This window comes from Hippopotamus amphibius, chromosome 4 (assembly GCF_030028045.1).
Source record: "Hippopotamus amphibius kiboko isolate mHipAmp2 chromosome 4, mHipAmp2.hap2, whole genome shotgun sequence".
NCBI classification, from domain to species: Eukaryota; Metazoa; Chordata; class Mammalia; order Artiodactyla; family Hippopotamidae; genus Hippopotamus; species Hippopotamus amphibius.
In genome coordinates, this window is record NC_080189.1 from 98701614 (window position 1) to 98714902 (window position 13289).

General features: G+C 35.2%; 1 protein-coding gene across 4 annotated transcripts in view; it reads left to right on the forward strand.

Annotated features, from left to right (window-relative positions):
* The window catches only part of RUNDC3B (RUN domain containing 3B), a 144120-nt gene that overhangs the window by 120043 nt on the left and 10788 nt on the right, over positions 1-13289 (forward strand). For all 4 annotated transcript variants that reach the window (XM_057733682.1, XM_057733683.1, XM_057733680.1 and 1 more), the window contains one exon: positions 1091-1212. In XM_057733682.1, the coding sequence (XP_057589665.1) occupies positions 1091-1212 (122 nt within the window). The remainder of the gene's footprint in view (positions 1-1090; positions 1213-13289) is intronic.

Below are 13289 nucleotides of genomic sequence, written 5' to 3' on the forward strand. Positions count from 1 at the left end.
CTCGCATTGTAAGGTGGGAGAGCTATTCCTTCACCTCATCCTTCACCTCATTTCTTAGAGGAAAAAACAAATAGATGCCTGTTGTATATATCCCCCTTAATATACATACGCTTGGTAAATTTGTAAGTCTACTCTTATGTTTATGAATAGAAAACAGCTATGTAATAGATCATTTAAATTATATATGTCTTCTATAATATTATCATAGACTGTAACATTTTTAGGAAATTAGGTAGGGTTTGGCTCCCTTGGGAAAGAAATATTGAGCCTGAAAAACGTATTCCTTTTCCTGGATCATTTATATTTAGAAATAATAATGGATTTTGTTCACATACTTGAAATATCAGTTAACACCACAGTTGCATATATCTCTTGAGTTGGTTTTATGTTGACCAAACAAATATGAGGAAGATGTAAACACACATAAACATTCATTAACATTTAAACATAAACATTCATTAACTTTCCATTTATAGTTGAATTTTTCATCCATTAAAATTTATTTCTAGTGAATTTGTTTACTAGAAAATGGGCTCACAGCTGATATAAGGAGGTTAATTATCTTCATGGTATATTAACACAAACAGGTGTTTTATTACCCAACATTTTGTAAACTTCTAAGTGACAGGGATTGATAACAGTAAGTTGTTATTGTTACATAATAACCACCTGTAACAGTGTCAAGGCCTTGTGCTGAGGGGACACCAGATCATCACTAAGTTATGTCAGTTTTGTTTTTATATTAGGAGAGATATAAGATTTTCTGCACCTTTGACACTTGATAATGACCAGAAGCCCCTGTTTCTCAACTAACTTGATCATCAAAAATTGGTGCAAGGAATTAAATTTGTTTGACAAGTTGTTTCTCTTTTCCTTTTTTAGTGGATTAAACAGACCTCCAAAGAGGGTGAAGGGAGAAGTATAATGGGGATTCTGTTGCTGCCATGATAAAGACAAACTCAGGGTGGGGGGGGAGCTGGGGAGAAATTAACCAGAAATTCAACAAATTGGAGAAAACCATTAAAGAATAGCTCCAGAAATTCTTTTTTGTGAGAAAAAGTTAAAATAGTATTTCACTCTTGTTTTACAGAAAAAGTTATCAAAGTCTTGAACAGTTATCAGCTGAAGTCAGCCTTTCTCAGACTTCACTGGATCCAAGTCAGTCACAAGAAGGAGATGGAAAACAAGACACTTTAAATTTAATCAGTGGAGGTAAGAAAAAAAAATCTATTTGAAAATTACATTTTCCTGCACTGTACATACTTTGGTTGCAGAAAATTGCTAAAGAATAATAGTGACATTTCTCTGATGCATGCTAGGAATTAAGCCATTATGATTAAAAATGGTTTGCTCATGTTTTTTCTCATGTGTTTGTAGCTAACCTTCTCAAAAGATATTCTGTAATTGTCACATTTATTTATGTATATATGTATGTATGTATGTATGTATGTATTTTTGGCCATGCTGTGAGACATGTGAAATCTTAATTCCCTGACCAGGGATAACACCTGTGCCCCGGCATTAGAAGCTTGGAGTCTTAACCACTGGACTGCCAAGGAAGTCCTGTAATTGTTGCCTTTATTTCCTCACTTCCTGTATTCTTTTTTACCCACTCCAGTTTGGCTTTTGTGTCTCTACCACGCACTGTAATGACTTTTATCAAGGTGACCAGCCACTGCCACATGCTGACGTCAGTCCTCTGTTTTCATCCTGTTAAACTTGTCAGCAGTTTTGTTTTTCTTTCCCTTTCTCTCTCTCTCTCTCTCTCTCAGCAGCTTTTGATCCAACTGATGGTTTCCTCATTCTTGAGTCACTTTTGGTACCTCATTTTCTGAGTATTCTGAAAAACTTGGGGAATAAACATAAAAGAGTTTTCTTTTTGCAACTGTACTTTAACCACCCCTCTTTCCATTGGGTTGCATCTTCCTGAACAACCTCTTGATCCAATTTCATAACTTTTCAGGCCACTTTCAATTATATGATCACATTTCAGTTTCTGAGATACAATCTATTCATTTCTAAACTTCAGTAGAATAGTTGATTCAAAATTCTTTTCTTTTTCACCTGCCAGTATAGGCTAGATCTGTGACTTTGGCACTTTGGATTGGATAGCTGGTACTAGTGTGATCTGGTGCTCACATATTTTGCCTCTCCTTCTTCCTACTTCCAGCCTGCTGGTGTGTGTGAGGGCTAGGGAAAGACAGACAGTTCTTTCCCTCGGAGGAACCTGTATTCCTCTATGCCTCCTTTCTTCTCTGTCTTTGCAATTCTTCTCTTGTCCATTGCAATAAATGACACCACCACAGGCATTATCCTAGACGCTACTCTTTCCCCTTACAACTGCAAGCCAGTTTATTATCAAGTCCTGTCAGCTTCCCATGCAACCCATACTGTATACATTGATTCATCATCTCCATTACTATAGCTCTAGTCTAAGCCACCTGGATCAAGCCTCTTGGATGGATTACTTTTATCTCTCATTCTTGCCTCCTCACAGTCCATTCTCCATATAGTGACCAGTGATCTTTGAAAACATAAATCAAAATATATTATACACGCCTTAAAATTCTGTAATCGCTCTTAGTGACAATCTGAATAAAATCCAAACTGCTTATCATGGCTTCGTTCGTGATCTTGGCCTTGCCAGCTTCTGCCTTATATCATCCCATTCTTTGTTCTCTACACCACAACAAACTGACCTAACTGTTCCTCCAAACTGGTTTCTGCCTCAGTTATCTTTACAGTTGCTTTCCCCACTGCCCTGAAACTACTTTCTTAGGGTCTTTGCATGGTAACTTCTTTATCAGGTCTCTGTTCAAATATCAGCTCTTTAAAGTAGTTTCCATTGGCTGCCATACCTTAATTAACCACCCATCTCCATGTCCACCCTATCCTAGGTACTTTACCATATTGCCATTCATTATATTATGATTCTTGTATATAACTTCCCACTAAAATGTAAGCTTCATGAGGGTAGGGTATCTTATCTGTATTTTCACCAGCATATTAGAGTCTGACACGTAATAGACAACCATTAAATTTTTGTTGATAGAGTAATATATAATGAATGAATGTCATAGAATGAGGGGAACAAGGTATGGGTAGTATAAAAATTCAATTAACCAGAAGTGTCAGGCAATGGGAAAATTGTGTTAAGATTAATTTTCTGCTTCTTTTAAGATGGCTGTTGAAATGTTCCCAAAGGGCCATAGTCTGTTTTACTAACTTAGTAAATAGTGTATATTAACTGTAAATGAGTCTTCTTTTTGATGATGTGGATAGTAAAGATAGCATATTAGAGCCTCTTAGTGACACTAATGTAAATGGAGAAGAGTAAACTGTCATTATTTAGAATATGTATATTTAAGAAAACTAATTCATACTATGAGTGGATTTACTTTTCATATAGAGATACATTTATTTAGGATTTTAATCTAATTTCTAATTATAAGCATTTTAATATTAATAAGACAAGATTAATAATGAATATTTTTATACTGTAAAAACAAATGTATGGAGGAGAAGGGAGGGATGAATGGGTGGAGCATACAGAGTTCTTAGGGCCACGAAACTACTCTGTATGGTACTAAAATGTTGGATACATCTTATACATTTGTGCAGCTCACAGAATGTACCACATTAAGAGTGAACCCTAATATACACTGTGGACTGTGGGTGATGGTTAGTGTTTATGTAGGTTCATCCACTGTAACAAATGTACACTTCTAGAGCGGATGTTAATAACAGGGGAGACTCTGCACGTGTAGGGGTAAGAGATATATGAAAAATCTCTTGTACCTTCATGCTCAATTTCTTTGTGAACCTGACTACCCTAAAAAAAATAGTGTGTGTGTGCATGTACACTTTAAGAATTCAATCTGGTTCTTTGAAAAGATAAACAAAACTGATAAACCTTCAGCCAGACTCACCAAGAAAAAAAGGAAGAGGCCCAAATCAATAAAATCAGCAATGAAAAAGATGTTACAGCCAACAAAACAGATACACAAAGGACCATAATAGATTACTGTGAGCAACTGTACACCAGTAAAAGGGGTGACCAAGAAAAAAATGGACAAATTTCTAAATATATAATCTCCCAAGACTAAACCGGAAAGAAATAGAAAATATGAATAGATGAATTACCAGTAATGAAATTGAGTCTGTAATTTTAAAACTCCCAACAAACAAAAGTCCAGGACCAGATGTCTTCACAGGTGAATTCTACCAAACATTTAGAGAAGAGTTAACACCTATTCTTCTGAAACTATTCCAAAAAACTGCAGAGGAAGGAACACTTACGAACTAATTCTATAAGGCCAGCATCATCCTGCTACCAAAACCAGACAGAGCTACCACAAAAAAATTAAAAGTGACAGACTAATATCACTGATGAACATAGATGCAAAAATCCTCAACAAAATACTAGCAAACCAAATCCAATAATACATTAAGAGGATCTACACCATGATTAAGTTGGAGTTATCGAGGGGATGCAAGGCTTTTTCAGTATCACAAATCAATCAATATGATACACAGCATTAACAGAATGAAGAATAAAAACCATGTGATCATCTCCATAGATACAGAAGAATTTTTTGATAAAATTCAATATCCATTTATAATAAAAAGTCTCCAGAAAGCAAACATAGCAGGAACGTACCTCAACATAATAAAGGCCATACATAACAGACCCACCGCTAACATCATACTTAATGGTGAAAAGCTGAAAGCATTTCCTCTAAGGTGAGGAACAAGACAAGTATGCCCACTCTTGCCACTTTTATTCAAGATAGTTTTGGAAGTCCTGGCCATGGCAGTCAGAGAAGAAAAAAATAAAAGGAATCCAGATTGGAAAGGAAAAGGTAAAACTATCATTGTTTGCAGCTGACATGATACTATACATAGAATATCCTAAAGACGCCTCCAGAGAAGTGTTAGAACTCATCAGTGAATTCAATAAAGTTGCAGGATACAAAATTAATATATAGAAATGTTGCATTTCTATACATTAACAATGAATTATCAGAAAGAGAAGTTAAGGAAACAATCCCACTTACCATTATATCAAAAAGAATAAAATACCTAGAAATAAACCTACTTAAAGAGACAAAAGTCCTATACTTGGAAAACTGTAAGATGCTGAGGAAAGAAATTGAAGCCAACAGAAACAGATGAAACGACATACTGTATTCTTGGATTGGAAGAATTGATATTGCTAAAATGACCATACCACCCAAGCCAATCTACAGATTCAATGCAATGCCTATCAAACTACCAATGACATTTTTCACAGAACTAGAACAAATAATTATAAAATTTGTGTAGAAACACAGAAGACGCTGGATAGCCAAAACAACCTTGAGAAAGAACAAAGCTGGAAGAATCATGCTCCCTGACTTCAGAGTATACTACAAGGCTACAGTAATCAGGACAGTATGGTGCAGGCACAAAACCTGACACATAGATCAGTGGAACAGGATGGAGAGCCCAGAAGTAAACCCAGGCGTTTATGCCCAGTTAATCTACAATAAAGGAGGTAAGGGGAAAAAAAAGACAGTCTCTTCAGTAAGTGGTGCTATGAAAACTGGACAGCTACATGTAAAAGAATGGAATTAGAATTTTCTCTAACACCATATACAAAAGTAAACTAAAAAATGGCTTAAAGACCTAAATATAAGAGCAGATACTATAAAACTCCTAGAGGAAAACATTGGCAGAGCACTCTGCCATAAATCACAGCAATATATTTTTTTTATTTGTCTCCAAAAGTAAAGGAAATAAAAGGAAAAATAAACAAGTGGGACCTAATTAAACTTAAAAGCTTTTGCACAGCAAAGGAAACCATCGACCAATTCAAAAGACAGCCTATTGAATGGGAGAAAATATTTGCAAATGATGCAGCCAACAAGGGACTAATCTCCAAAATATATAAACAGCTTATGCAGCTCAATATCAAAAAAATAACGCAATCAAAAAATGGGCAGAAGACCTAAATAGACATTTCTCCAAAGATGACATACAGATGGCCAACAGACACATGAAAAGATGCTTGGCATTGCTACTCATCAGGGGAATACAAATCAAAAGCACAGTCAGACATCACCTCACACGTGTCAGAAAGAATATCATCAAAAAGAACACAAAACAAATGTTGATGAGAATGTGGAGAAAAGGGAACCCTCGTACACTATTGATGGAACTGTAAATTGGTATAGCTACTGTGGAAAGCAGTATGGAGGTTTCTCAAAAAACTAAAAATAGAACTACCGTATGACCCAGCAATTCCACTCCTGGGCATGTATCCAAACAAACAAACAAACAAACAAGCAAACATAATTTGAAAAAATACATGCACCCCAGTGTTCATAACAGCATTATTTACGATAGCCAAGATATGAAAGCAACCTAGGTGTCCCTCAACAGATGAATGGATAAAGAAAATGTGAGAGAGATATATACATACATACAATGGAATACTAGTCAGTCATTAAAAAGAATGAAATTTTGCCATTTGCAGCAACATGGATGGACTTGGCGGGCATTATGCTAAGTGAAATAAGTCAGAGAAAGACAAATACTGAATGATACCGCTTATATGTGGAATCTAAAAAAATACAACAGACTAGTGCATGTAACAAAAAAAAGTAGTAGACTCACAAATATAGAGAACAAACTAGTGGTTATCGGGTGTGGGGAAATATAGGAGCAGGGGATTAAGAGGTACAAACTATTGGGTGTAAGGCTACAAGGATGTATTATACAACATGGGGAATATAGCAAATATTTTGTAATAACTATAAATGGAGTATAACCTTTAAAATTGTATAGAAAAAAGAATTCAAGTTTAAATAACATTAAATATAACTTACAGAATTTCCATACTCAAATATGCAATAAAATGATCAAAAAAAAAAAAAAGAGTAAAGGTTAGTCAAAAAATTCACCAATTGGAACCGAACAACAAAAAGGGCTATAATACATTTAGGATTGTGTAAAATGAAAAAATTTTTTAAATTTGAGGACACACATCCTTTCCACCCACAGCATCCTTACCCCGTTATAGTAAGGAACCCATACTTTGATACCCTGATAAAAAGAGGATTCTTTTGAATTAAAAATTTCATAAACCACCCAAATCAGCTAGCCCTCTCCACAGAAATCCGGAGGGAGCAAAAACTCTCTCTGTGCAAAATTACTGTTAAAGAAATCACATCAAATGAGAAAAACTATTCAGCTGATGACAACCTCCCCCGGAAAAACAATAGTTGAAACACCAGAAAGAACTGTAACCCAACTATAAAGTTTTATTAAATATCCTCAAACAAGCATTTAGAGATATAATAAAAGCATTTAAAATCAGAAATCAAAAACTAAGAACAGATGTTCAAGAAACAGGAAGAAATAAAGGGACAGTTAATTAAACTCTAGAAAGAAGTGGAAGAAAAAGGCAATATCTACCAGAAGTCAATATTAAGTTATAATGTGTCTGAGAAGAGTAGATTTGAATGCAAATGTAATACAGGACATTGAAGAAAAGCAGTAAAACAACTAAGAGAATGAAAATGAGATAAAGAAAGAAGTAAAATCAGTTAGGAAGTGGTTAAATTGGAAGTCAAGCAAAGACAACTGATCTTACCTATCAGTGGAGTTACTGAAGAAGATGAACAGTGGAATGGAACTAATACTGAAATCTGTAATCCAGGAAAAGTGTGTGGAAATAAAAGACTTAAAGATACCAGTTGATAAGGCTAACCTAGTACCAGGGAAGATTAATCTATAATCATCAACTCTAAGACATATCCAACTAAAATTATTAGACATTAACAATAAAGAAAACATTTTCAGGGCATATAGGTAAAACAATCAGCGTACAAGGAAAAGAGAATGAGAAACTAGCATTATAGTTCTCTAGTTTTACAAAGGTAACAACTAGAACAAAACTACAAACCTTCCTAAATAACATATAATTAAAACAAAATTAAAGAAAACTTATCTTGTAGAAAAAGAAACACAGCAAATATAACATCAAAATAATGTCACAGTTGAGAAAGAACAAAATCAAAAGAAATGTACAAAATAAAATGGCAAAACACATGTAGAGAAACATAGTAAATGTAGCATATATTTAATAATTATAACAAAATTAAAAGTTATTCATCCCAGCTTCCCCTTTGCTGAGATGAAGTGAGAGAGTAGCATAGACATATATACACTACCAACTGTAAAATAGGTAGTTAGTGGGAAGTTGCTGTATAACAAAAGGAGATCAACTCGATGATGGGTGATGCCTTAGAGGGCTAGGACAGGGAGGGAGGGAGGGAGTCGCGGGAGAGAGGGGATATGGGGATATATGTATAAATACAGCTGATTCACTTTGGTGTACCTCAAAAGCTGGTACAAGAGTGTAAAGCAATTATATTCCAATAAAGAGCTTAAAAAAAATATTCAGAATGACTAAAAAATGGACACAAGTATACCAGACAAATGGAAACACTGAGAGAGCAGAGATAGCAAACCTGATATCAGACACTTAGAGGTTAAACCAAAGCACATTAAACATCACAGAGAAGGACATATGTCAGTGCTGAAAGTCACAATTAAGATGTAACAGGATTATATACCAAATAATAGCATCCACTTTTATAGGACATATAAGGAGACACAGATGGAAATCCAGTGACAATAGGAGACTTTTTATACCATTCTCAGTATAAAACAAATGGATAAAAAAGTAAGGATATAAAAAACCTAAATAACATAGTAAGGTAGACCTAATGGATATATGGAACTTTACACTTGTTAATAGATAATATGCCTTCTTAAATGCAGATAAAACAGACACAAAAATCATCATAGATTAGCTCATAATGAAAATAGTAAATTCATGAAGTAGAAATATTTCACAGTGCTCTGATCACAATGCAAAAGAACCAAAGAATTTATTGATGATTTTTTTTTTCTTCAAAGGGGCCTTTCACTTAGGGATCAGTAAACCATCTGTTAACTCTTAGGCAAAAGAGAAATATAAGAAGCTGAAATTATGAATTTCTGAAAATTTTGCAGTGAAAACTCTGCATAGCAGACTTTGTGAGATTTACTTAAAGCAATAGTCAGTTGAAAATTCATACTTTTTTTACATTTATCTTTAAAAATGAAAGAAAATAAATGAGTTGTTTCCCAGCCCAAAAAGCTAGAAAAAGAATGACAAAGTAAATACAAAAGCACAAAGAAAATAATAAAGATAAAATCACAAGGTAATGAGATAGAAAAGAATATATCTAATTAATAAATGCCCATCAACAAATGAATGGATAAAGAAGATGTGGCATATATATACAATGGAATATTACTCAGCTATAAAAAGGGATGAGATGGAGCTATATGTCATGAGGTGGTTAGACCTAGAGTCTGTCATACAGAGTGAAGTAAGTCAGAAAGAGAAAGACAAATATTGTATGCTAACTCACATATACGGAATCTAAAAATGGTACTGATGAACTCAGTGACAAGAATAAGGACACAGATGCAGAGAATGGACTGGAGAACTCGAGGTTTGGGAGGGGGTGGGGGGTGAAGGGGAAGCTGAGACGAAGCGAGAGAGTAGCACAGACATATATGTATACTACCAACTGTAAAATAGATAGCCAGTGGGAAGTTGTTGTATAACAAAGGGAGTTCAACTCGAGGATGAAAGATGCCTTAGAGGACTGGGAGGGGGAGGATGGGGGGGACTCGAGGGAGGGTGGTGGGGGAGTCGAGGGAGGGAGGGAATATGGGGATATGTGTATAAAAACAGATGATTGAACTTGGTGTACCCCCCTAAAAAAAAAAAAAAAGAAAGAAAGAAACCTAATTTTATAAGTAACAGAGACCCAGATAATTCAATCATAAAAGGAGAAAGCACAAATAAAAAAATAGGGGATAAGTATAACCTGATAAATACAGTATGAAAAAGAAAAAGAAAATTATAGACCAATATCACTTATGGATATTGATATAAAAGTTCTTTAAACAAATATTTATTTATTTATTTATTTGGCTGTGCCAGGTCTGTTGTGGCATGCAGGATCTAAATTTGCGGCATGTGGGATCTTTAGTTGTGGCATGTATGATCTAGTTCCCTGACCAGAGATTGAACCTGGGCCCCCTACATTAGGAGCATGGAGTCTTTACCACTGGACCACTAGGGAAGTCTCAAAAGTTCTGAATGATGTATCAGTGAACAGAATCTAACAACACATAAAGAAATGATACACCATTAACAGGTGGATTTAATCAAGGAATGTCAAGTATTAATAGATCTAAGACAGAAAAGGTTATCTTCCACCGATGCCAAAAAGCCTTGGACAGAATTCAACACTTGTGTAATAAAAAACATTCAAGAAAAAAGAACTGAATAATACTTCCTGTACATGAATATGTATATAGGTGTGTATGTCTTTGTCCTAAACCCAGCATCTTACTTTATGGGGAAATGCTAAGATACCCATTGTTTCTACCACTATTTAACATTATACTGGAGGTTTAACTAATACATATAAAGAAGAAACTTCTAGGGACATGAGAATTGGATTTTGGAATTCATACCATGAACCTGGATAAATAATAACACTAAGACAGTAAAAGTAGTCCTGCAGAGTAGCAGAATATAAAATCATCATACAAAGATCAGTAGCCTTCACATGTAGTGCAAATAACCAATGAGAGACTCTATTGGTAAGTGAAAAAATTTAAATAGCAACAGAGAAGATAAAATATTGAGACACTGTACATTTCTTGTTAAACTTTTTCCTATCTCTGAAGAGCTATAACCATTTTTAAGAGACACAAAACCAGACTCAAGCAAATGGAAAGAAACACTTTTGAGTTTTCCCTAAGTTTATGTAAGGTTAACACAATCCCACATATACTTTAATTTTCTAATCTGGTAATCACACATCTAGAAATTTATCCTGAAGATATGCATAAGGAGTATGAAAATATGTACACACAAGGTTATTCTGCCCACTGAGTATCCGTTCACATTCTGTATTTTCCCCTGATTGCTTGTCACTTTAATGAATTTCTCTAGCTACCCCCTTTTTAAAATTTAACTTTTTATTTTGAGATAATTATAGATTCACACGCAGGGTTTTTTTTTATTTTTTGTTTATTTTTTTGGATGCGTTGGGTCTTCGTTGCTGTGTGAGGGCTTTCTCTAGTTGTGGCGAGTGGAGGCTACTCTTTGTTGAGGTGCCTGGGTTTCTCAGTGCGGTGGCTTCTCTTGTTGCAGAGCATGGGCTCTAGGCTTGCAGGCTTCAGTAGTTGAGGTGCATGGACTCAGTAGTTGAGGTGCATGGGCTCAGTAGTTGTAGCTCACAGGCTTAGTTGCTCCAAGCATGTGGGATCTTCCTGGACCGGTGCTCGAACCTGTGTCGCTTGCATCGGCAGGCAGATTCTTACCCCTGTGCCAACAGGGAAGTCCCACGTGCAGTTTGAACAGATAATACAGAGAGATCCATGTACCTTCACCCAGTTTGCCTCAGGGGCAGCATCTTACAGAGCTGTAGAACAATATCACATCCATGAAATTGACCATACAGTCTACTGATTTCATTCAGATTTACATGTATTCAGTAGTGTGTGTTTTTAGTTCTGTGCAGTTTTACCACGTGTGTAGGTTTGTGTATACACCACCACAGTCAAGACATGGACAGTTCCATCACTACAGGGATCCCTTTGCTGCCCTTTTGTAACCATAACCCACCTCCTTCCCAGCCTTGCCCTATCACTGCCCCTTCCCTAACCCATGACAAGCACTAATCTGTTTTCTATTACTGTAATTTTGCCATGAAATTATGAAGAGTATTATATAATGAAATCATGAAGAGTACTGAATAAGTCAGATAGTATATGCACTGTTTGGCTTGAATTTTTTCACTCAGCGTAATTCCCCTGAGATCTCTCCAAGGTGTTGTGTGTATATTCATTTCTTTTTTATTAATAAGAATACTCCATTGTATGGATTTACTATATCATTTTTGTTTTATTTTAAAACCAGTCTTTGAAGGATGTTGGGGTTGGTTTACATTTGAGGGCTGTAAAGCTGCTACTATTGACTGAATGCTGTGTTCCCCTAGATTCATATGTTGAAACCAAACCTCTAATATGATAGTATTAGAATGTGGGCATTGGGAGGTAATTAGGTATGAGGGTGGAGGCATCATGAATGGGATTAATGCCTTTAAAAAGAGACCCTAGAGAGCTCCTTTACCCCTTCAGTTATGTTAGGACACAGTAAGAAGACTGCTGTCTTTGAACCAGGAAGCGGATCATCACCAGACATTGAATCTGCAGACACCTTGATCTTGGATTTCTCATTCTCCAGAATCGTGAGAAATAAATTTCTGTTGTTTATAGGCCACCCAGTTTATGATATTTCTGTTATAGCAGCTCAAATGGACTAAGGTACTGTGAACATTTGTTTACAGGTTTTTGTGTGAACCTAAGTCTGTATTTCTCTGGGATACATACCTAGGAGTTGCTAGATTGTACAGTAGTTGAATGTTTAGGTCTTTAGGAATTTGCCAACTATTTTTCAGAGTGACTGTACAGTTTTGCATTCGCACCAGCAATGTATGGGTGATCCAGTTTCTCCACATCCTTGCCATCTTTTGGTGTTGTCACTATTTTTTATTTTAGCCATCGTGATGGGTATGCAGTAATATCTCATCAGGGTTTTAATTTGCATTTCTCAGATGGCAAATGATGTTCAACATCTTTTCACCTGCTTATTTGCCATCTGTATCCTCTGGTGAAATATCTCTTCATGTCTTTAACCTGTTCTCTAATTGAATTACTTCTTTTTAACTGTCGAATTTTAAGAGTTCAATAGATAATACTAAAACTGGTACTTGTTAGAAAACATTCAAACTTGGTGGGTAAAACTATACATTTTTTCATGCTCTCTCAACATAGGTTACTCTTTCAAGAAATATTAACTCTTGAGGAAAAAAATTTTAACGGAAGTTCAGCATTTCTTTTCCTGGCCTTTTCTTATATTGGATCCCAGTAAAAGTAAAATGAAATTTTTTAATTAAAAGACATTCATGACATCATCCCAATTTTATAATATTATTTATACCTACTTTTCAGTTTGAATGTAAGTTGGATGGTAAGTTCATTAAAATTTCTTTTGTGCTTTAGTGCACTGATTAAATTTTTATAATGAATATGTCATTTTTATAAACATAATAATGTTTGTTCCCGTCTAAAAACAAACACTGGAAGTCAAATACATCAAATGTGTT